Here is a 26448-nt window from a genome sequence, read left to right as displayed (position 1 = left end):
TTTCTTTTTCAATTTCTTAAAAATTTATTTTTAATTCATGTTTATTATTTTCTTTTTAGAATTGATTCATGTTGTTATTGTTTAAACTTTTTTGCTGAATTATTTTATTCTTGATTTTGTGAAATTTTAGGAGAAAGGAGAAAGAGAAATAAAGAAATAAATTATTGAAATAAAAAAAGTACGATATAAAAATTAACATTTATATTTATACCATATATAAAAGTGGGAATGAGGGAAAATAATGTGATTGTCGATATTTTTCTTGTGAAATTTAAAATATCCAAACATAACTTTAGTTTTAACCAATTAAAAAGATTTAACTTAAAAGTAGAAATAATATTTCTATAATTTGACTGGTTGTTTTTTTGACTTTTTTTTAATAGATAGATATATATAAATAATTAAGCATTTCAAAATTTTAAATTTTTACTATTATTATCTTATTATGTCTAATTATATTTTATTTCATTATATTATTATGTAAATCATAAATAATACTTTAATAATTTTTAATGATTTATTATTATAATTATAATTTAGCTTCAATATTATTATTTTAAATAATATATGTAACTATGAGGCATTTGAAAACTTTTACATTTTTTTTTTGAATTTATTTTAAATAAATTTATCTAGATGATTCAACTTTTAATTTAAAAAAGATATGGTTAAATTTCTTTATTTACAAATTACAGTCTAATTTGATTGGCAAAAAAATAAGATAAAAATTATTATTTTGAAACATCTCAAATTTGATTAATTATATTGATATTATATAATTCTATTCTATTTCTATTAAATAATATAATTTTATTAATAATTTTTAAATGCTTTCATGATTTTAATTCGCTAAAATAATAATAATAATAATAATAATTTATTATTTATAAATATTTAATTTGAGTTATTTGATCAGTTTCTTATTCTATTATTAAGGTAATATTTATTTACTACATGAGATTATAGTGAAAGTTATTAACACAACATGTAGTGAAAGTTATTAACACAATATGTAAATCAATTGTAAAACTCATAATATAAGCTATATGATTATTTTTATAAATCAATTTGGTTTTTCATTAAAAAAGAAAATGAAAGCAACTCACGTATAATAAAAACTGTATAAATCAGAACGATGACATATAACTAAAAAAAATATTTATTGTATCTATAAAGTGTAATATATTTTAATCACTTAATCTAAATAAAAATTTATACTTTAATATTATATAAATAAAAAATTAAACAAGTATAAAAAGTGAGCATATAACAAACATAATTAACCTGCAACGCACATCATAAAAAAATGCAAGTAATATATAAAAATAGAGTGGTCTAACTTAAATAATAGTCAAATGTAAATTTCTCAAATTACTAAATATAAGAAGCGTATTTATTTAACATAATTATAAGAAAATCAATCATTTTATATTTTCAAATAATTTCAAATAATGTATTTATCGTATAAATGGGCTTAACCTACAAAAAAACCCAGACTTTGCATCATAGAATCACTCTAAACTGACGTTCGTCGCCTGGCACTTCAAATTGAAAAATTTGTATTATTATTACCTGAAATTCAAATTTTGCTAGAATTTTAAATAAAAAAATATTAAAGTGGATCCCATAGCACCACTGTTGGATCAGCTTAACCCAAGCCCAAGGTGTCAAAACGACCATACTCACCGTTTTGCGCCCCCAATTTTTTTTCCCCCAAAATCCCTAATCCTAAAGCAACTCTCCCCGTCCATGATAGCCGTCCAGCTCGACGGCGACAACGCCACATCTCTCGTAGGCTCCTCTCTCTCACCGCCTTCTTCGCTTCCTCTTCTACAATCTCACTTTCTCCTGTTCCTTTCTGTTCGCTTGCTTCACTGGAACGTGTGTTCCATTTCCTAGCTTTTAGAGTGAAGTTCAGAATGGCTTTTGAGCCGCAAAACTTGAACGCTGCTTGATCGTAGGCTTTGGCGGCTTCGTCGAATGTGCCGAGCCACAATCGACGGCCTTTCCGATTCGGGTCTCGGATCTCCGCTGCGTATTTGCTCCACGGTCTCTGTCGGACTCCTCCGTAATGCCTTTTCTTTTCTACAGCAAAAGCACCCGAGTCAGCTTGGACCGGTTGCTGGTTCAGTTCAGCAAATTGGATGAGTATCTTGAAGTACGACTTTTAATTCGTCGTAGAAGTTGAACCAACCGGTGATATTTGAGGTTTTGATTCAAAATCATTGAAAACGTTATTTGATTGAGAAATACTTTGAGGTTTTTGATTCAAATCGGAAATTCTGAATGTGTTGTATTTGAGGTTTTGATTCGAATTCGAAGATTTCGTTACTTGATTGAGAGATTAGTTGAGGTTTTGCATCAAATTCAAAACTGGTTGACGAATCACAAGATCTTGGAGCAGTGAGATCGACGATTTGAGGTTGCGTAGGGGTTCTTTGGCATTCAAGAAGACAGTGATTGAAGATGAGATTGTTGAAAATGGTGAGTATGGTGTCAAAAACGACGCCTTTTGACACCTTGGTTAAGTTAACCCCAAAGGGGTGCTGTGGGATCCACTTTAATATTTTTTATTTAAAATCTTAGCAAAATTTGAATTTAGGGCGATAATAATATAAAATTTTCAATTTGGAGTGACATGGATGAATATCAAGTTAAAGTGATTTTGCAATAATTCGCGTAAGTCAGGATTTTTTTATATTTTAAGCCTCGTGTAAATGCAAAATTACAAACTAAAAAAGAGCGAGAAGATTGAGTAAGAGACGCCGGCAAGGCGAGAGGCTGCATAATAGGCGATGCAAGTGAGTGCATAATTGTAAAATGCATAGAGAAATAAGAAAGAGAGGATAAGGTCTGTTTGAGAGGAATTAAGTTCACTGCGTCGTGTGCTAGAAAATGGATTAAACAACAACGGATGTGGCTATCAAACACTTATAGTTTGATTAAAGAGAAGGGTCTGTTATAAAATATTAAAGAATATTACTGCAAAAGATGATACTTATTGATGTAAACTGTATGAATTTATACAGATTGCTAAACCTAATTTGAAAATCAAATCCCACTATAATAGGGATATAATAATATTTACAGATATTTTTTCCTAACAAAGTTTATTGCTAATAGAGTATACAGATGTGCTTGGGCTTGGCTATTAACCACCCTCAAGCTTAAGGGCACGGATGAAGCCCTAGCTTGGTCTTATTCCTCAGAAACAGCAGGCAAGATAGGGGCTTAGTGAGCATATCGGCTGTCTGATCAGCGGCAGCCACATGAGAGACACGCAAAACCCTTGATTGAACTTGCTCTCGAATAAAGTGAAAGGCAATCGCTACATGCTTTATACGAGAGTGAAACACCGGATTAGAGCTCAGTTGTGTCACACCAACATTGTCGCAATAAATCACAGGGTGATTCTCTAATGGAACCTTCAACTCAGAGAGAAGATGCAATACCCAGTTTAGTTCAGCCGCTGTATTCACCATTGATTTATATTCAACTTCCGTCGAAGAACGCGCAACCGATCTCTGTTTCTTAGAGCTCCACGAAATTAAGTTGCGACCAAAATACAAAACAAATGCTCCAGTCGAATGGTACCCATCACGATCTCCTCCCCAATCTGCATCAGAGAAAGCATGCAAGACAGATGGAGAATCTTTAAACAACTGAAGTCCATCATTCAAAGTGCCAATCAAATATCAAAGAAGTCTCTTTGCTGCTGCCCAATGTTTTGTTGTGGGTTGATGATTAAACTGAGAAAGTTTATTTACAGAGAAGGCAATGTCTGGACGAGTTAGAGACAAATACTGTAAGCTTCCTAGAACTCTTCTATATTCTGCTAGGTCATACAATTTAATATCTGTTGTAAGCGTCAATATGGAATTGCTTGCCATTGGTGTTGATACTGATTTTGCATTGCTCATATGTGTCTGCTCAAAAAGTTCTAAAATGTATTTGCGTTGTGACAACAGTAGCCCCTGCTTATTTGGTATAACTTCAATACCCAAAAAGTAGTGTAGTGAGCCCAAATCTTTTAAAGAAAACCTCGTTGCCAAAATAGTGATATAATCTTGAATAAGCCTTGTACAATTACCTGTTACTATGATATCATCAACATACACAATAAGTAGCAAAGTACCTTTACATGACTGATTTATAAACAAAGAAGCATCTGATAAGGAATTGACAAAACTTGTATCCAATAGATGTTGTCGTAGAGCTTGATACCAGGCCCTAGGCGCCTGTTTTAACCCATAGATTGCTTTCTGTAAATGACAAACATAATTGGGTTTATCCTTATCTTGAAACCCTTGTGGCTGGGCCATGAATACATCTTCTATCAATGGCCCTTGTAAAAAAGCGTTGTTAACATCGAGTTGACGTAGATCCCAACCATTAGTAACGACTATACTAAGAACTAGGCGTATAGTGATTGGTTTAACAACCGGACTAAATGTTTCATGAAAGTCCACACCGGGACACTGATGAAAGCCTTTTGCCACTAACCAAGCTTTGTACCGTTCAACCGTACCATCTAAGTTATGCTTGATCCGAAACATCCACTTGTAGCTAATCAGATTCTGGAAATCGGTAGGAGGAACCAATTTCCAAGTCCCATTACGAACCAAAGCATCAAATTCTTCAAAACAAGCTTTCCCCCCACTTAGGATCTTTCAATGCTTGTGAAACTGTTTGAGGTTCAGTGTCAGTACTTGATGTTAATTCACAAGAAAGACTGAGCTTTTGTATTGGTTTATAAATATTATTTTTGCTTCATGTGACCATATGATGACTATTTATTACTGCTGGTTGACTAATACGAACATCAGAATTTTGCTCTTGATTTTGAGACACAGGAGTTGGGACATCATTATTAGGCATATGAGCTGCAACACCAGCTGTAACATCAATATTAGGCACATAAGCTGGAACCTCAGCACAAATAGCAACTGATACGTCTGTTCTGTCAAGAGTTCTCTGAGTAGTGGAACCCTCTTGTCTAGGTGCACCTGGTACCATAGGCGTAGTCATGAGTGGCACGGGAATTTCTGTAAAAGCAGCAGCATTTGATGAATTTATCCATGCTGAAATTGGAGGCGATGACGAAGATACTGACTTGAAGGAAGTAGCAAGTAGGAAAATAGTTTCAACAAACCGAACATGAAGAGAGGTATAAATTTTTGAACTTTTGATATCTAAACACTGATAGGCACTCTGAGAAGATGAATAACCAACAAAGACACAAGACTTAGACTTAGGTTCTAATTTATTTTGTGGATATGGTTTGAGCCAAGGATAACACAAACAACCATAGATCCTTAGTTTCATATAATTTGGAGTAGAACCAAAAATACAGAAATATGGACTTGACATGTTCAAAACTTTAGAAAGCATTCTATTAATAAGATAAACTGCTGTAGAAAAAGCATATGGCCAATAAGAAATAGGCATGGAACCATGAGATAATAAAGTTAAACCTGTTTCAACAATACGACGGTGTTTTCTTCCAGAAATGCCATTATGCTCGGGTGTATGCAACAGAGTACTTTTAAAAGAAATACCATTTGTAGATAAAAAGGAGGATAAGGCAATGTACTCACCACCATTATTAGAATATAAAGTCTTTATTTGTTTATCAAAGAATTTTTCTACAAGAGCTTTAAACCGAATGAAAATTGATTGCAGTTCAGATTTCTGTGTTAAGTGATAAAGCCACGTAGAACGAGTGTAATGATCAACAAAAATGACATAGTATTTGAAAGAAGCAGTAGAAATTACAGGAGACGTCCACACATCAGAGAAAATAATTTCTAATGGTTGAGTAGACTAAAGTGTAGAAACAGAGAAAGGCAGTTTATGACTTTTATTAACCAAACAGGAATTACATTGAGAAATAGACTGGACTGAATTGGAATGTAATGGAATAGAATTACTAGAAATAATATTTTTGAATGTCAATAATGCAAGATGACTTAGACGAGAATGCCAATCAATGGCAGAAGCAACGTTGGATGAAAAAGCCAGTAAAGGAGTTGATGTTGGCCACTCATAAACTCCATCCTTAGGCGTGCCCTTGAGAAGTAGGTTCCCCATCAAGAGTTCCTTCACAAGAAAGAAATAAGGTGAGAATTCCACTGAAACATTATTACTCACATAGAATTGATAAATAGAAATTAGATTCATTTTCATTTGCGGAACACAAAGAACATTTTCTAAAGAAAGTTCTTTAATTGCTGTGTGTAGAGCAGCTCTACCAGTGTGACTGATACTCAAACCTGAACCATCTCCAATCATCACATCCTCCATTCCCGTGTACGGGCTGTGTAAAGACAGATTAGTTAGATCAGCAGTAATATGTTGATTAGCACCAGAATCCAGCAACCATGGAGTGGATGAGGATGAAGAAACTGCATAAAAATTGGCTTGTGGATTACTTGCAACTGGAACAACTAGAAAGGAAGGACACCGTTTGGCTGAATGACCTTGACTACCATATATTTGACAACGACCAAAGTAAGGTTTACGACTAGATTGTTGTTTATTCTATCCATGGAGATTATGATTGATGTGGTACTGAGACCCTCTGGTTTTCTGATTTCCTTGATTATATAGCTGGCTGCTTTGTTGATTGGCTTGGTGATTGAAATTCTGATTTTGGTGATTGTTACTACTCTTATTGTGAGTTCTCTCTAAATAATTTGCAGTGGCTGGAAAATATATTGGGGTAGCAGGAGGACGAGCTGCCTCAAAAGTTATGAGTTTTTCATGTAACTCATCAAAGGTTATGGCAGAATCACGAGCATTGATTACCTATATGATCTCTTTGTAAGCATCTTCTAAACCTTCTAAAATACGATCAGTGATGTCTTCCTCAGACATAGGTGAGTCTAACATTGCTAATTCATCGGTTGTCATCCAAATTGCCTGCATGTATTCTGTAACTATTTAATTTCCTTTTGTGATGCTTTTAAGTTGAGCTTTGATTTGTTTGATTCTGCCTCTAGAAGGTTTGGCATAGGTAGTCTGAAGAATATCTCATGTTTGTTTGGATGTTTTGGCTTTTGCAATGAAAGGAATAAGAGAAGGTGAGAGAGCACCAATGAAAGCATTGATGAGAAGATGATCTTGCCTATTCCAATGACTATATTCTGGATTGGGAGTAGATATGGCCACGGTTCCGGAATCGCCGGTTCCAGTTCCAAAAAATTTAGAATCGGAACCAAACTGAAAATTTTCAGTTCCGGTTCCGGTTCCTTAACGATTCCAAAACTGACGGTTCCGGCCAGTTCTCATTCGATTTTCTAGCAAATCACATAATTTTAAATTTTAAATTTTGAAGACCGATTTTCAAAATTTAAAATTTAAAAATTTGTGAAATAATTTCTAAAAAAAAAATTACACTTAAAAAATTAAAAAATGCTTGAATTAAATTTTTTTTTTTTAAAAAAGACTTGAACTTAATTTTTTTTTTAAAAAAAAAAGTCTTCATCTAAATTTATTTTTTGTTTAAAAAAGTTGGAACTTAATTTTTTTTTTTTTTTTAAAAAAAGGGCTTGCCTACGTATCCTCTTGGGGTTTAGAGGAATCAAAGCTCACATAGTTCTTACTTACCTTGTACCAATTTCTCCCCTTTTACGTTATTCGCTATTTTCACCATCGGTTGATGTTCCCATTGAGGACCCATCGTAAAGATCATATAAATCTTCATTTTCTTTGAGATTTTCTTGTGCTCTTATTTCGGCCTTGCTCCAATCATCCACGCATGATTGTGCTTCTAGTGAATCGGGTGTCATACGAGATTGTGTTTCATCAAGTATGTTTCCTCGTTGACTAAATGCTTGTTCAACTGCAACAGTGGAGACCGAAGCTGCTAAACTTGTTTTGCCATTAAAGAAAGTATTGGAAATATATTGGCGTGACGACTCCACCAATCTAAAACTAAAAAATTATTATCTACATAATCATCAGCAAACTCGAAAAAAGTGGTTAGATAATTATCAAATTCAGAAATAGAACTGGATTCCCTTGGTCTTTTTTGTCTTTGTAGTAAAATGCGTTCAGCAACACCAACACTCACCTTTTGAGTTGAAAATTGTTGATTATTGAATTGAGAAGAATTAGAAGTAGATGAACTAGAAAATTGAACAAATTCACTAAATAATTCTACAATATTTTGTCTAACTTCATGCAATACTACATTTATATTAACAATATATTCTCTATCAAAATTTAATAATTCATAATAAATAGTCAAATATTCAGATAAAACTTCAATTTTACATATAGGATCAAATACACAAGCAACAAGATAAAGGGGTAGTATATTTTTAAAATAAGATAATCATTTTTTTTCATTGAAAAAGCACAATCTTTTAATATAAAATCAGTTTCAAATTCTTGGAGTGTACTAACAATATTAATGTATATGGGCACAAATAAATATTAATGTATATGGGCACAAATAAATGAGATGTGAGATAATAAACTGCACTAAATTTATAGGTAGCATCATTAAAAATTTTTAAAATATCTAAACTTTTTGCACAAATATCCCAATTTTGTGGATATAAATTACTTTCTTCAATATTATTAGTAACAAAAATGCACAATAATTCTTTATACGAAAAAGACTCGTTTAATAATTCATATGTTGAATTCCAACGAGTTGAGATATCCCTTGGAAAAGATTTTGGTTTTTATTATTTTCCTTACAAAATTTAGCCGAATTTTTCATCACTTGGGGATGTTCTCATAAATATGAAATAGCTTTTTTAATTGGAGAAATATAAGATTCTAGAACTTTTAAACCATCTTGTACGCACAAATTTAAAACATGGCAAGCACATCTTATATGAAAAAATTTTCCACCAATATTTGGTTCACAAATATTTTTAAGTTCAATGATTGATTTAGTGTTAGTAGAAGCATTATCAAATGAAATTGAAAAATTTTTTTTTTGTCAACTTATATTCATCTAAAATTGAAACAATTATTCTATAAATATTATTTGTAGTATGTTTATCATCAAAATGCAATAATTCTTTTTTGAATTTTCCAATCATCATCAATCCAATGACATGTAATGTCCATATAAGAATGTATTTGCCAATGATCACTCCAAATATCATAACAAATTGAAACACGAATTTTTATTTTAGAAAATAAAAGCTCTAACTCTTTTTTTCCTTTTTTTATATAAAGAAATAATAGTTCGTTTTACAGTATTTCTTGGCACTCTTTTAACAGAAAGATTTAAAAATTTTTGATAATATTGATTAAAACCTACATTTTCACCAAAACTAAAAGATAAATGTTCCATAAAAATCAATTTTGCTAATTCTTCTTTTTGTTGTTTTTCAGAATATTTAAATAAAGAAATGTTAGAATATGCTTACCCGGAAATTTGTGTTTGAGACCGATCAACTCCTATTTTTGTTGGATTTTTTATCTCCAAATGCTTTCACAATGATCCATAACCGCCCGATTGTTTGAATTTATAAGAATTTCCACAATAATTGCAAATTACATTGAACATTTTGTCACCTTTGAATTTCTTCGTGAAATGAATGGCAAATATGTCGGAACTTTGTCTTGCTCTTCGAAGAAGTTGTGTACCTTGCTCTTGCTCTTCCTCTTCCTCTTGTTGTAATTGCTCATCATTAAATTCAGATTCTTGAGCTGAAATTTCCAAATTTTCATTTGGATATCCCTCAAGATTATATTGGTCGGGAGTGAAATCGAAAATGTCATTTATAGGGATAGATGAATATTGTGTTTCTCCAATCTTTCCCTTGCCCTTAGTGGATCTTGAGTTTCCTCCACTTGCCATTATATGAAAATAATATGTAATTCGGAAAATTGAATAAAAAAAATTAGAGAGAATAATTAGAGATTGAAATTTGAAGAAATTAATTCACAATAATTTGGAAAAATAATTGGAGATTTGACTTTGAAGAAATTATCTTGCAATATATTAGATGATATATCGTGAATGAAAATTAGAGAGATTGTAGAGTAGTGAAAAATAATATAGAGTAAAAAGAGTAGAGATAATTTTGTGTGAGGAAATTGTAAATGGAATGTGGTATTTATAATAAATCCAAAAAATCATTTTTTCCACAAATACCCTTGAAACTAGCCGTTTATAGCTATTAGGAAGGGTAATTTGGGGATTTCACAAAAAAATTTAAAAAAAAATAAAAAAGCTGCTGCCTGCTGGAACCGCCGGTTCGAGCCAATCTAAAAATAATTCAAATATTAGTTTGAACCGGTGGTTCTAACCAATCGAAAAACCGGCAGTTCCATCCAGTTACGATCGATTCTTGGAACCGTCGGTTTGCGGTTCCAAAACTGTTGGAACCAGAACCAAACCATAGGCCTCCGGTTTCAGTTCCAGTTCGGACCAATTCCGATTCTGGGAATCGTAATATGGCCATGTCTAATTGGGAGTGGAAGTTTCAAAAATAGTGGGAGATGGACAAGGACAAGAGCCATCTATATGGCCAAGAAGATCATAACCTATTAACAAGCTTTGAAACTGAAGTTTCCAAGCAAGGTAATTTGATCCTGTGAGCTTTAGAGGAGCTTGTGCAGCTATAGTAAATGTTACTAATTGTTTGGAGTTAGAAGCAGGAAGAAGAAATGTATCACTCATTGTGAAAGAGAAGAAAAAGAAGGAAGAAAAAAAAGGATCAAGAGATGTTTGTTTTGAAGCTCTGATACCATAAAAGACTAAAGAATGTTACTGCAAAAGATGATACTTATTGATGTAAACTGTATGTATTTATACAGATTGTAATAGATTGCTAAGCCTAATTTGAAAATCAAATCCCACTATAATAGGGATACAATAATATTTTACAGATATTCTTTCCTAACAGAGTTTATCTGCTAATAGAGTATACAGATGAGCTTGGGCTTGGCTATTATGTTATGCGCTTTTTGATAACATAGTTGAAACAAATGAGATTCCTTATTAAGAAATTTTGTCCCATTATAGTAACTTGAAGAGTGTTGTCAAGTCTATTGCATTGGCTTAGTGAAGAGATGGCCAAAATTTTGGAGCAATTAATTGAAACAATGGGGTTAGCCCTTGTGCATTTGGTTTTGCATGATTCAAGTTTAGGAATGGTGGCAAATTGGATCATGGAGAATTCAGAGTTGGTTAGAAGTGTGACCCTTATAGATATTGGGTCAAGGCCAACCTTGCCTCTATGGGTTTTGAAGATACCAGTAGTCAGAGAGGTTGTTCTGGGGTCAAATTTTTCGTACGAGAGATTGGTTCACTTGTGTTGTTCAATGGGGATTGCTGGTTTGGATTTGGAGGCACATAGAGTGATTTTGAAAGGAAGGGATGGGATTGCTATTAACAGGCCTAATTTCTTTTGTTCACTGTTTATGAGGTTTTAATTTAATATTTTATTTGGAAATTAAAAAAAAAAGAAAGTAGGAATTTGAATAAAATTATATAAATGTCTAATTAAAGGTAAAATAAAATAAAAATTTTAAAAAATAAATAAAATTACAACAAAAAATACATGCCTTTTTTTTTATTCCTGATTCATCAGTTTTTTAATCCAATAAACTCTTCCTCCCGTTTAAAGTTACACTTTGGCTAAAATTGATCATATATGTGTTTTCCTTCTTCCACACGTTTTCCCACTTTCACTCATTCTTATCTCTTCTAATCCCAAAGTTTTCCCACTCTTTGACATGAAAATTGATGCAGTGCGAAAATTCTCTAAATTGTTAGGTGTGATTACACTGGTAAAATATAAAAGGAGAGTACTTTACCTTATAGGGAAGTAAGTGTAAGTAGTACAATTTGCCACTTGGCATTGTTTTGGATTATAGGATGACAAATGTTAGAAGAATAAATGGAAAATGAAAAAAAAAAAATTTCATGCAAGTAATTTATTAATTGTGTATATCAATTTGTCTTTTCATTCCTCAAGATATTAAAAAATAGATATTAAAAATATATATACAGATACATATACATATGTATAATAAAGATATATATATAATCGAACTTTTCCATCTATACAAGTCTAATCTCAATTTTTTACGAAAATTGTCTATTAAGATGAGACGAAAATGAGAATAAGAAATGACATTGTTGTAAGTCTTACTATGATTTGCAGGAATAATATGTGTGCATTTTTTATATAGATCATACCATGCATTGTTTTTGCTGTTGCATACATTGGCAAAATGCTTCGTAAGATACTTAAAAAGACACATTGTAGTATTACAATTTTTCAGCATATTTCAATAAGATACAATTTTGTAATGCATTTCATAATCATTTTATTATACAATTTTATTATTTTTAAATAATGTTATAAAAGATTGTTTCATCATTTAATATTGCTTCGCATGGGTTTTAACACTAGTAATTATAATAAAAAATAAAAGGACTTTTTTTTTATATTAGTGGTGAATTTTCTCAATGTCCACCTAAAAATATTATGAAGACGCGACTTATAATTTTGTAGCCAGTTACATTTACTTGGTTAAGGAAGGATATAATCGGACCTGTTGGGCAATAATTTTTTAACTAGTTTTGATCGTTTTGACCGAGTCAAAATTCTAGTTCTATTAATTGTAGCATTTAGTAACATAACTTATTAAGTCAAAACTCTTAATGTAGCTTTTAGAAACATAACTTTTATAATAGCTTTTACAGGTTGAATGAGCTTTTTATGAAATGTTACACAATAATGTTTAATTTTTAATTAAATTTTTTTAACAATCATATCCATTATTTTTTCCTCTTGATTCAACTAATGTCATTTTTTATCATTTTAAGTTAAACAGCTAATTAAACAAACAATTTCACCAAACATTTCTAATTTTCTAATTTAAACCGCTATATAAACAACTAGTAGCTAAAAACTAATAGGTAATGGCTAATAGCTAATAGGTAATGGCTAATAGCTAATAAAACATCTAAGCTAATAGAACAGCTAATGACTAATATTACCGAACAAACCCTCAATTGGTAGTATAACCATGGTTGACTTCAAATTATAACCAAACTGAAAGTGAAACGATACAAATGACGTTAAACTGTGGTCAACATTTGAAACCATATATTTGCAATTCAGTTTAGATTCCTCATTTTGAACTAAAATCGAATATTTTAATTTAAAATTGGTGATTTCAACTTGAAACTAAGACGAAAAAGGAAATTTGATTAAAGAAACTATTAATTTGCTTTTTGTTTTATTAATAATTTTTAAAATAAAATTTAAAGACTTTTAATTTAATTAATATTGATGTTAAATTTTGACCTATCGTAAAGGCCCAACGATGATAAACTTTTAAACATATAAGGATGGATACGAAGATTAAAACTTTGAAAACTTTCATTTTAAGTCCCTTGTGAATATAGGTAGACGTATAAAAATATGCAATAGGAAGTGATAATACAAGTATTTTTAAAATATTTCAAGTCAATAAAATACCTTAAATCTCTAAAAATTCTCTCAATTCCTAAAATATTTAAGGGATCAAAATATTCAAGCAAGACACTAGAATATTCAAACAATATATGATTAGTGGATGTTTTCCACTATATCACCTAATATAATCTTAAGCAATTATATTTATCCTCTATATATATGAAAACTAAAAGGGAAAAAACACTACGCATACAAGACTATTAATTTTCTACTCTCCTTTGATTACAAAAATTATCTCAAAAAACTTTATAAACACAAACTCACTTCTTGAGACTACCAATTGGTGCGGTGGACGTGAAACATACTTCATGATTTTTTTTGCGGTGAACGTGAAACATACTTAATGATTCTTTTTTTCTGAAATAATTTTCTTATGTTCCACCATGACAAATGGCTCTTTGAGATTACTGATGTGGAGGATGGAAGTGACAACCAAGGGAGAGTTGGAGAATAACATTTAATTTCTCCTCTTGGAAAGATTGATCCTCAAGTAGTTGTTGATTTGACTTAAGCTTATGGGTAGTTCACTAATGTGCTGGAGCAACTAATGGCCGTCCCTCCTTAAAATAATAAGGAGTAACTCCTTGATTGCAATGACAAGAGTCATACTCGTATCGAGCCCGAGCACTCCAACCCAGATGAAACGTCTGAAGGTGAAAGTGATGAAGTATCAGAAACATCCATGAGAGCCGAGTTTAAAGCTCATCAAGCACTTTCACCTTAAATATTCAAAAGTCAAACCTCATTCCACCTGTAATGAACAGTACCAATTTTCAAAATATTGTTAAGGAGATTTTCGAGGAATGCCAAGAGATCGGGGAAACCAACAACTATGGACTTAGGGATAACTCACTTTTGTCAGGCAACATCTTAGGAGCGACATTCTCATCCAAGTTCAAGATGTCTACTTTCCAATTATATAACGAAACTGCTCAACCTTGCAGCCACTTAGCGATTTTCACAACCGTCATGTACTTGCAAACGAACTTAAATGGGCTCATGTACATAAAATTACCTTTTTACCCTTAGTTAAATGAGTTCCGAGAATCAATCCATGGCACAATCGATTTAAATTCGTGTCTTATATAGGTTATCTGTTTTATGATATAAATTTATTTAGCCTCAACTCTAACTTGCTGATCTTATGTGTTAAACGAATCGTATTCTCAAGTCATACCTATTTTGACATCCTTAGTAATGGCATTATTAGTGATGGCGGTGGCTGCTAGTGTAACGTCCCATTTTTCTATTGAATCGAGTTGTTGCTTAGAGTCGAGTCGGGCTGATCCAAAATCCGGTTCGAGCTATCAGAGTCCAGAGTGGGGTAGAATGGGAGGTAATGAAATCAGGAAAAGAAGTGGACTTACTTGAAGGAAACAAAAAGATGAAAGTATAAGGATTAGGACTTGCTTGCACTAAAATATAAAGTTGAGGTATTAAGTTGTACCATATTGACACTTGAGGTACCATTTGGTAATTTTACACACAAAATCATGATATTTTTGGAGATGTACCCGAGACTTCCATTTCACTTTCCCATTTTTCATCTTTATCTTCTTCATCTCCTTCATCATCTTCATCTCCTTCATCTACTTCCTTTACCTTACTTTCCCTTCCTTTCTCCATCAATTTTCATGGGATTCAAGCATTAATTCAACTTCTATTCTATCCAAATAAGCAAACCTTCTTGAATTTCCTAATTGAATCATTTGGTGATATTTTTAGATGATTCATAAGAATTCTTATGTATAGGAGAGGTGAGCCAAAAGTAGAAGGAAGCTAAAAAGAAGTCCAAGCTTGTTAAGTGACGGTGTGCTATCTCTTTTAGTTTAATTAATTTCCTTGCATGAGAATTTGTGTGGTGTGTTGATAATGAGAAGATATATTGCTTAATGTTGAGTAAGATGACTAAAAATGGTGAAAAAGCATGAGATGAAATGAATAAATGAAGTAGCTATTGAGTTCATGCTGAAACAGGTTTTGCTGGAAAAGTAACCAGTAAATTCACCTTGATTTTGAACCTATTTACTGATGGAATGAGGAAGTGTCATAGAAGAGTTATTTGTTCCTCTATGTGTTAGCTTTCCATGGGTTTTTGAATCACCAGAATCGGAGTTGTAAATTGAGAGATATGACAAAAATAGTAAAGACTGCGCAGGCTGGAAAACACGACGCGCGCTCGCGAATTTCATGTCGAGCTTGCGAATTTGGCCTGTGAACTCTCTGACTCTCATTTTGCACTTCTCGCGCTCGCGAATTTCATTGCGCGCTCGCGAATTTGGCCTGTAAACTCTCTGACCCTCTTGTGTGCTTCTCGCGCTCGCGACTTTGCATGGCGCGCTCGCGAATTGTGTTCTGATGCTCTTTTGGACTTCATTTTCTATGCAATTGTATTCCTTTGCTCAACTTGTATGCCTCCAATCATTTTAAAACAAAAAGACAACATGAGAACATGTATCAAACCAACATGCAAGCATGCAAATGATGTGAAATGAGGTAAACACTATGGTGTATGAAGTTATGAATTCTATGCAATTGTATTCCTTTGCTCAACTTGTATGCCTTCAATCATTTTAAAGCAAAAAGACAACATGAACACATGTATAAACACAAAATGCAAGCATGCAAATGGTGTGAAACTAACATGACACAAGTTGCCCGCTTGGCAAGGCTATCAGCATACAGGTAAGCAGTAAGGTTTATGAAATTATGAAGCAGTTAATTTTATGACACAAGCATGTGAAAATAACATGACACAAGCATGCAAATTATGACACAGTTACTATGCTTTTGTTTTATCTATTGACATACCATTAATATGCTCCATTAAAGTTAGGTAGAAACCACTTAGATAAGGCTATGTCGCGACATAGGATAGCAGATCTGCGCCCCATACAGTTTGGTACTCCGGCTACAGGCCGTTGAGTGGATATGATTATATAATGGCCATAGCAGCCCAGTCATACAGTTTCATACAGCTTTTCTTATCACTTTGGTTTCACTATAACCTTATGGAGCTATACAGTTATATTGATTACAAATTCCATAATCATACAGTATAATGAGCAGCAAGTATGATAATGAAAGTATCATGATATGTGTGCTTACATTCCATATGTGAGTACATGTTTATTTCTACATATGTATGTGCTTATATGTTTCTTTATTCGTTGCGATATTCGCTGAGTTTTAATAAAAGTTGCAGAATTCATACAGCATAAAGAACACCAGGTAAGATCATGAAAGTATAATGCTATATATGCTTACAAGTTTATTTATTTAATTTTTAAGGAGCCATACAGTTATGAGATGTTATTAATCATAACTTATATGATGTGACTAAAAGTGCATAAGTCATACAACATAATGAACAGCAAGTAAGATAATAAAAATATACTGTTATGTGTTCTTACATGTTTATTTATTTAATTCATACAGCATAATAAACAGCAGATAAGATCATGATATGTGTGATTAAAGGTTCATGTAAAGGAGTTATGAGATAATTAGAACTAAATTATTTATGTTTATGAATTAGAAGTTTATTCTTTGCTATAAAGATACATTGATGTTGAAATTTACTGAATCTATGATTTTCAATGCTTTTATGAAATTTGTATTTTAAGTTAGTTGTCATCACACTTTGTTAAGTATGTGAATTATGAGCATCACTGAGTTTTATACTCAGCGCGTCGATTTTTATCACGCGTAGGTTGAAGATCGTGGTTGCTACTTGAAGACTTGAAGAGTACTATCAAAGCAGAAGTGATTAATTTGGTCATAGTAGATTGAGAGTTGTATAATTAAGAATTATGGCATGTATAATTATTACATTTGTTAGAGCTTATGTGATTGTAAATATAAGTGAAGCATGTAATTATTTTGGTGTAAGTAGTTGGAGATAAGAATAATACTTATGAAATGATTGAAGATGAAATATTTTACTATAGTTGGTGTGATTAGTTCATGAAGACTTGATATAGATCATGAAGACTTGATATAGATCATGAATGCACTTAATTGCTGGATATTAAATGCTATTGAGGATTTTGAAAAGATATATAAAGTGTTATTGTGTTCTGATGATTAGTTGGAAATATTGGAAGTCTGAAGTTTAATTGGGAGTATTTTATATTCATATTTAGCATACAGTATGATATCCGCATGACAGGACATAGGTTCAACCAGATTGTAGCGTCTCGGCTCGGTTCATTCGGGTTAACGGGTGGACCGGGAAGGGATGTTACAGCTAGAGGCCGAGAGATTTATGAATGTGGGTGTCCATATTTAAATAGTGTATAATGGATATATAAAGTGAAGGAAAATGAAAGGAGAAAAAGAGAGTTGAACTTAGGTGAAAAACAACTTTTTTTTTTTTTTTTTATGTTATGGATGACAACGAAACAAGATGCGGATGGGATCGCCTTTATCATCACTGCCCCATGAAAAATTGAGATTGGGGTTGACCTTTCCAATTGGAGAACAAGGCGGGCCAAGTTCCCCATATAAAATTTTCATTTTCATTTTTATTTACTATACCATTATAATAATAAAAATTTTATTAAAAAATAATCTTAAGTTACAAATATAATTTTAATAATTTACATAGTTTTTAAATTATAATATTTAATTACTTCTAAAAAAATATTTAATTATTTAAATATGTAAAAATAATTAATTTTTTAATAAAAAAATAATAATTTATAATTGTTATTATTAGAACAAATCCTCGAGATTTAAGGTAAGTAGAATCTTCCTATCTTCGCGTGCACAATAAGGATGTCAAGGATGGATCAAGAAAAATAATCCAGACTGGAAAGAAAGTAGAGTGGATACAAGCAAAATTTTTGCACTATTCACACACAAATCTGCTTAAAATTTCAATGTTCATATCCTTCTTGAATTCATTTAAAATTAATTTTAAAATATCCATACTCAGTCCAATTTAAAATTTTTTAAAATTTTAATACTTGCACCCATTTAACACTCATTTAATCAATATCTAAACCCGTTTTAATTAGATTGAGATCAATAAGGTATCCCTAAAATCCACTTTGTTCATCATAAAATAACACCATAATTTTTCAATTATTATTCTTTTAAATTAATCTTCATGTCCAATTTTAAAATTCCAAAATGCATCAATAAGGCAATCTAAAGAAATTATAACAAACAATGTTTGGACTTGGTCACTTGGTTTTAATTTATTTTAGTTTTTAGTAAAATATTGAACTCTAGTTTTATTACCATCTTGAGCTCAATATGTTCTTAAATTTTATTTAAATTATTTTGTTTTATAAATATTTTTAAAAGATATAATAATTTTTCTCAGATGACAAGTACCCACACTCGATCTAAACTCACGGTAAATAATTAATTTAATATCTATATATATCTTAAATTCATTTAATATTCAAACTTACTTTAAGCGAGTTTTTATACCCATTAAAATCTCCCGCTTTCAAGCATGAGCATGTCAAAACATTTTCAATCCCTATTTTTATATGTGAGTTTAAAATTTTGACCAAAATTAACCTATTTTTATATGGTAAACAATTTCAAGCAGTAAATTAGAATTATTTACATCCTTTTTTCTTTTTTATCATTCTGATTAATTTTTTATTTTTGGAGTAAAAAAACTAAATCTTCTTCTCTGATAAAGGCGGTGTGTTCAGCAACAACTTTTTAAGTAGCTTAGATATTAGGGTGGCGTTGTTTTGTGAAAAATTAACTCATATAACGTTTAACTTTTAGTATTTCATGAAAAATTACTCAAACAGCTAACAACTAAATACTATTAAAATAACTGATAATTATTAAAACAACTAATTTTATTTACCAGATCAAAGATCTAAAACCAAAACCAGCGCGGTGGGTTTTAATTCCAATTCTACCTGTTCCAATTTTAGATTAGCAACAGGTTAATTACATGCCATATTTCCCCCCACTCACCGGCAAAAGAAACATGACAATTGACAGCTAACTACCTTTATCTTATAATTTAGCAATCAGCTTCAATTATCAATTCTCATCATATGTCATCTACACGATTTTCATTTTTTTTGTCCTTTATTTCATTCTATTATTAAATTAATTAATTAATTAATTTTTAGAGGTGAACATTCAATTTACCAGTTCAACCAAACCTAATTGAAAGAATCATCTTTGATAGAATCCATCAGAAATTATTTTAAATGAAAATCTGTGTTTTCAATTAGATCGAACTAAACAAATCAATTTAGTTTAATTTTAACTATTGAGATAAAAATAAAACTGATTTTGAGTTTTTTTATAGCATAAATGGAAGTGAATTATATTATTAAATATCTTTAATTTTTCCATTGAAAATCGAAATCGATTTGGTTTTTAACAAAGTCTGCTTGCTCCATCTCTACTTAACTCCAGTTACAAAGACTCACCGGAATAACCGCACTGCACACAATTCCCATCGGAACCCAAAAACGACCAACCAAAAACAATTTGTACAGTTATTTATATTATTTTTATATAAATAAAATAAGAGAAAGGAAAAATAAAAATAAATAAAGCCCTCTTCCTTGATTTTCTCTTTAGAAACTGAAATTGAAACTAGAGAGAACTTCATTTTGACTTGTCTTTTCAATTTCAATGGAGTTTCTCTCTTTCTAGAAACTCCTCAGTTTCCCTGTCTCTTTCTTTTTGTTCTTGTCAGTTGAAGTTGTTGCTCTTTATATTTTGCGTCTGAAACTGCAAAAGAAAGGGAAGTAATGGGTTGTGCTGGATCGTCACAGGCCAAAGAAGACGGTGAGGTCACTCTGATTTTTCTTTTGGTTCTTTCTTTGTTCAAGAGTTTTACTTTTTGTTTGGTTTCTGAGAAATCTAACGAAAATAATGGAAAATAATGCCTTAGATTGTTTTGCTTTCTTTCTGTTATGGATTTTGTTAATCTATTATGTAATAATTGCAATGCGCGTCTAAATTTCTTTTATCTCTTTTTAGTTATGGTTAGCTTAATTTAGTGATTATAGTTTTAGGTCCTTTTTTTTTAGATTTTAGTGGCTAATTTGTTAAATTATGCTGTCAGGACAGAAGTAATGTATGATTTAGGATGAAATTGTTTGTGTTCTGATTTAGGAAAGATTAGTGTAGAAGTTTAACAAAAGAAACAATTGAAGTTTTTGATGCATCTATTGAGAGGAAACTCAGTGTTTCTTTCTTGATAAAATAAGGAAAAGAGGCTTCACATCAAAAGTTATTTGGAACATATAAATCTTTTGACGGTGCATTCTATATTGATGTTTAGTTTGTATTAAACAACTCAAGATTTGGGAAATGTCATCTAACTTAGCTCAAAGAAGAATTAATTGATAGAATAGCCATTGTAGAAATTGATGTCACTGGATGTATTAGGATGAATCAGCTGGTCAAGTGAGGAGATCTGTAATTTTTGAGAAGTTAGATCCCGTTTACCTAGTAAGAGCTACTGGAAATTAGTGTAAGGACTGTTCTACACCTAATAATAGCAATGTAGACTCCTTTCCTACTCAATCTCAATTCAATAACAAAGCAAGACATATATGAAACCTATTCGATTTCCATTTTGATTCTAAAAAAGGTCTAAGGAAACATCATTTTCTTGTCTTAAAAGGGACAACCAGCGTCGAAAAATACTTGCTGACACCTGCTTATGGGACTTGGTACATATGACTATAAGTAAGAACAGTTAGGGGTTTGCTAAAGCAAAAACCAGGACACATGGAAATGAATCTATTTTCCTACTGCTACTTGTTTATCCTTGTGATTCTTGTTAACGTTAGCTTCCTGAAAGACACCAATCTTTGCTTTGCAGATCCTACTGATGGTTTTAGTAAGGTACAATTCAACTTTGACATACAAAAGATATATGACAAAACCTTAAATGATCATTATAGCTTCCAAAATGAGATTCTCCTTTGTAATGAAAATTATCAGGTCTCCTCACTTTTTTGTTCCATGGACTTGTGGAGGAATATCTCTTAAATATGTTATCTTGTCAGAGAATAACACGTGTTATGTTGACCTGTTAAGTTTATATTTCAAGGTCCTGAAATATTTGATATCCACCTTCTCCATGTGTTTTGTGTTTGTTCAGGCATGCGTCATGATCTCATGACAGTTTTATTTGCATGTTCCTCTATGCTGAAATCCTGCATGAGTTCTCTGTATACCTACTGTGGATCTCTTTCTCTCTGAGGAGTACAACTATAAGACTCAATGGAATTGGATGAGTAATAGTGAAAATAAGGAGCCAAATAGGATTTTGTTTCTTTTTACTGGGAGTGTTTCATCACCATCTAGGTTTTCTTGAATTATTTATTTTATAATCAGCCTAGGCTCTCTAACTAAATAAAATTCTGGGGAAGACTTATTCTTATCAATGAAATTTTTCCCTATGCACCAATTCTAACTAGGTAACAGTTAGCGTAGAGTTAAGCAATTATTGACAATTTGAATTACTGCAGGGGCTGTCAAGAAGATTCGGAAGCCCAAACCTTGGAAGCATCCTCAGCCTATAACAAAGTCTCAGCTTATACAGATGCGTGATGAGTTCTGGGATACTGCTCCTCACTATGGTGGAAGAAAAGGTACTGTTGTCTGGAATTTGTTGTTTGTATTAACTTCCACTAGAATGCTTTAAACTATCAACTATCAAGGGCTAGCTTAAGTAGCATATTATTATAATATGAAAATTATAATGGATATAAATAATGAATTACAGGACAATGACAGATAATTCCTTGTTGCATATGAATACTTCCTTTGTGTCCTTGTAACTAAAATGAAAATTTTAGTGATACACAACTATCAAGGGCTAGCTTAAGTAGCATATTATTATAATATGAAAATTATAATGGATATAAATAATGAATTACAGGACAATGACAGATAATTCCTTGTTGCATATGAATACTTCCTTTGTGTCCTTGTAACTAAAATGAAAATTTTAGTGATATTGAAATATAGAATCAAAGCATTCCATGTAAACCTAGAATGGAGAATCATGGAAAGGCACACAGTACTCCCATGCATGTTGGTTTTTCTATGTTCATACATTATAATCCTTGCCAAAAGATAGGATTCAACTTAAAGAAATGAATTGCAAGCTGTTTTGAAATGTTTTCATTATGTTGAAAACTCAAATTTGAATTAGGTTTTCTTTTGGAATTTTCCTGTTGTATACTGCCACCCTATTGTGTTAACATCTTTACACATGTGTATAACACACAACTATCATAAAACATTATTCAGTTAATCTAAAATTTTAACTGTTGATGGCAAGTATATTGACATATTCGGTTTCCATGTTGAGGTTGAGTTTTGGGAAACTATTGGGGAAATCATGAAAAATACTCCCTTTATCCCCTTGTAGGGCATTTAATCTTTTCAAAGCTTTACTGGTTTAAATCATATAAAATCTGCCATTAAATAGAACTGCTAGGGAAATTTGTATAAAAGGGGTCTGCACTCTCATTCCTAGTCTGTGAGGCACCCTGCTTTGTAAGGCTCATTCCTAGTCTATGAGGCACCCTGATTTGTAAGGATCAGGAGGTGATCTAGTGTGTGAACCCTACCCCTTAAATTTTTTGCGAAGGAGTTGTTTCCGTGACTGAAACCCATGACCTCTTAGCCATCAAAAGGAAACTTTACTGCTGCTCCAAGGCTTGACCTCAAAAGGGAGGAGGTTACAAGGGTCTGAACATCCTACAAGGTAAAACGAGGCTAGTCAAACTTTTATGTATACTCAAAAATGTCATTATAATTTTCAAAAGCAGGATATCCTGATAATACAACGGTTGCGCCTTTGTATACAAACATCATGGGGCATGCAGCTTTATGCTCTGCTTTTTTGGTGGCTGGCAGTGGGACAGTGGTTCAAGAAAAAAAGGACTAGCAAAGCACTGTTGGTGAATCCAGTGGTAAATTGGGGAACCCTTTTGCAAAAAAGGAGAAAAGGTCTTAGAATTGTAGATTGAAGGAGGAAAAATATGGATGAAATGGATAAGAAAATGGTGTTGAAGTGATAGGAAGGTCAATGTTTGGTGCTTGTAAGTTGAGAGATTTTTTGGTCTGTACGTGTTGATGTATTTTCAAGGCTAATAATGACTAGTGTTGGGAGTTTTGTTTTTCAGATTGAACCTTCACCATGAGCCAGTAGAGTTCTTTGAGTTTTCTTTAGATTGAGAAAAGAAAACTTGCAAAAGTTTAGAAAGATCTTCTTTTGAGATATAAATGGTGGATGAGGGAAAAATAAAGACATGTAAGAAGGGGAATGTACATTATCAAGAGTTTTATGTAAACTAGCAAGAAGTCAGCAGGCATGGAAAGATTTTGTTCATTATTGTACTCATGATGTGTGGTTGACTGAAAACTGATACTTTAGTAGTTAGTAATTAAAGGGTATTACAAGGCAACTATTAGCGAGACAGCCTTGTTTCAATCCAGCAGGGTATTAGTAGCCTTTATTACGCTAGTCCCAAATGTGCGTGGTTAGTGGTGAATGTAACTGCTCCAAAATTAAATGGGTCTAATGGCAAACATCTCTTCTCCTGACTTTTATGTCTGTTTAACATCATGAATTGATTACCATCTGAATTTTTATCATTTCAGTTGTTAGATAGGCAGGAGAAGTCATCTCATATAGAAAGAGAACATGAATGGAAAAAACGATGCATGTAGCAAGGTTCATAGTAGAATTGTTCTTTCTTCTTTTTCTTTTTGTTTTCATTTTTATTTTTTGTGTGTGAAGAAATAGAATTCATTGATGCAGTAACTGTATTTTGGCAGTGAAATACATCATATATTAAAATTTATTCCAAATGTATCCTATATGTTCATTTCACCATTTAGTCTTATAGATAGATTTCATGTGAAGCAAAGATAAGGCAGGCATGAATCTTCCTGTTTGTCTTAGCATTTTTATGAAAAGTGTGTACAATATGCTTTTGAAATTTTTATATCATTAATCCCACTTCTACAACAATACTTTTCTTTGTGACAGAGATTTGGGATGCTCTTCGAGCTGCTGTGGAAGCTGATATAACCCTTGCACAAGCTATTGTGGACAGTGCAGGTGTCATTGTTCAAAATGCTGATTTGACAATATGCTATGATGAAAGAGGTATTTAAATTTTTGTTAAATTGTTAGGCATTTGCCCTCCTGAGAAAATTCTGGAGTATGCTGGGTAATTATCTAAAGTTATATAATGTAGGCATTGCCGACTTGGTGCATGTCATTTTTTCCTGTGGAGGAATTACTATAATAACACGAGGCTTTGCTATGATTAGCACTTTTGTCCTTGCTATTTCAAAATTAGCACTTCTAGCCCATATAAATTTAGTGAGAAGTGCAGAATTTTGAGGGACTAAAGTGCTCTATAATATAGTAACTTGAGGATTAAATATACATTATATTTTAAAATACTAAGGATTGAAGTGTTACATAAGCTAAAATGTAAAAAAAAAAAAAATTCATAAATATTTAGGGACAAGGACTAAAACTATTGGGTCATTGACAAAACCTAAGGGCTGAAATTGCTAATTCTAAAAATGCAGGGAACAATTTGCTAATGATGTTGAATTAAAACTTTGTATATTTCCTGTTTTCTCCATTTGTCATATTCATATCTTCAAAATGTGGTTGCAGGTGCAAAATATGAACTGCCCAAATATGTTTTGAGCGAACCGACCAACTTAATCCAGGACACCTGAGAAATGGAAACTAATTTGCACCATTTGTGCACAGATTGAATGTAAATCATGTATATTACTTCCTATCATACCTTTTATAAGCCTTTTGTATCCGCATTAGACTTTTTCTGTTACTGTAAAATTCTGTTAAACTGAAGAAGAGCGCAACGATTGTTTTGGTTTTAGTGAAATATCTCAATTTTCCCATAAATCTTACTGTGCAGAAGTTGATTGCTCAATGTGCAAGAGGCACTTTATTCATATATTCTCGATTTTGAAATGCAGATTTACCCTTTGTTTAATATAATCAATGAATTTGAAATACATAATTGAAATGTTGCAAAACATGGAAACATGAAATTGCAAATGATTTTTACATTTATACCTAGCATTGGGAGCTTTTAACTATACAGTAAGAAAGTAATTGCAAATTCGAATATGATTAAACATAGTTAGGGTATCTTCATTTCGTTTCATTTGTGATTTAATTTAATGTGACTTCATCAATTGTGATATAAATTTAGTTTCAATTTAAGTGTTTTGATTTAATTTAATTTAATTCCAAGTATGATCAAATGTGACTTAATTTAATTTTTAATTAAGATTTTTAATTTAATTTAATTTCATGAATGACTTAATCAAATATGACTTATTTAATTATAATTTAATTTAAAGTGAATAAAAATGGATAAATAATTTTCCGACTATATAAATGAGTTTTTAGCTTAATGAATAACAAAGAACCTGAGCAATTTTTTAAAGCACGACTTAATTCACTTTTTTTTTCTCAATTTATCCAGAGATTTATATCATTGTGAACAATTGGCCCAAAGTCCAAGCACGTGAACCTCATACCATAAAACAAGTGCATGAAACTTCACGATTTGTGTTATACTTTTTCTTTTTTAATTTTTAATTTTTTCTTTTAACTTAATTATCTTTTTCTTTGTCTTCTATCCTTCTTCCATCTCAATCTAAACCTTTCTCAGACCACCAACGCGTGCATAGTTATTCAATTTTATACCATCTCAAGTTTAACTTCCTTTATTATTATTGCTTACTTCTAAAAATTATATATTTATAAAAGAAAATCGAAAATCTAATCATCGCAATCATTGAAAACTCTTCCATGGCAATGTTAAAATATAAATATCAGTTGTACATAGACTTTCAATAAAGATGGCTATCTTATATCCTGCGGTGGTGCAAGAGACGATGTTACTATTAGAATTCAATGCAGTAACTAAAAACACGAATAATGGCTAGGTGAATTCAAGAG

The 26448-nt window shown here is 31.7% G+C and overlaps 1 protein-coding gene across 1 annotated transcript; it reads left to right on the top strand.

Moving 5' to 3' along the window:
• Positions 1–19724: 19724 nt before the first annotated feature.
• LOC105635992 (uncharacterized) lies at positions 19725–25380 on the top strand. The gene is made up of 4 exons (XM_012219152.4): positions 19725–20246; positions 21944–22066; positions 24481–24600; positions 25126–25380. The coding sequence occupies exons 1-4, from the start codon at positions 20210–20212 to the stop codon at positions 25188–25190; spliced, it is 345 nt and encodes a 114-aa protein (XP_012074542.1). The 5' UTR covers positions 19725–20209; the 3' UTR covers positions 25191–25380.
• The last annotated feature ends 1068 nt before the right edge of the window (positions 25381–26448 follow it).

The sequence above is a fragment of the Jatropha curcas genome, chromosome 7, assembly GCF_041381405.1.
Source record: "Jatropha curcas cultivar XTBG-Jc1 chromosome 7, XTBG_Jcur_1.0, whole genome shotgun sequence".
Classification (NCBI taxonomy): domain Eukaryota; kingdom Viridiplantae; phylum Streptophyta; class Magnoliopsida; order Malpighiales; family Euphorbiaceae; genus Jatropha; species Jatropha curcas.
The sequence above is the reverse complement of the archived record's forward strand: the minus strand, read 5'-3'. Positions and strand labels throughout refer to the sequence as shown.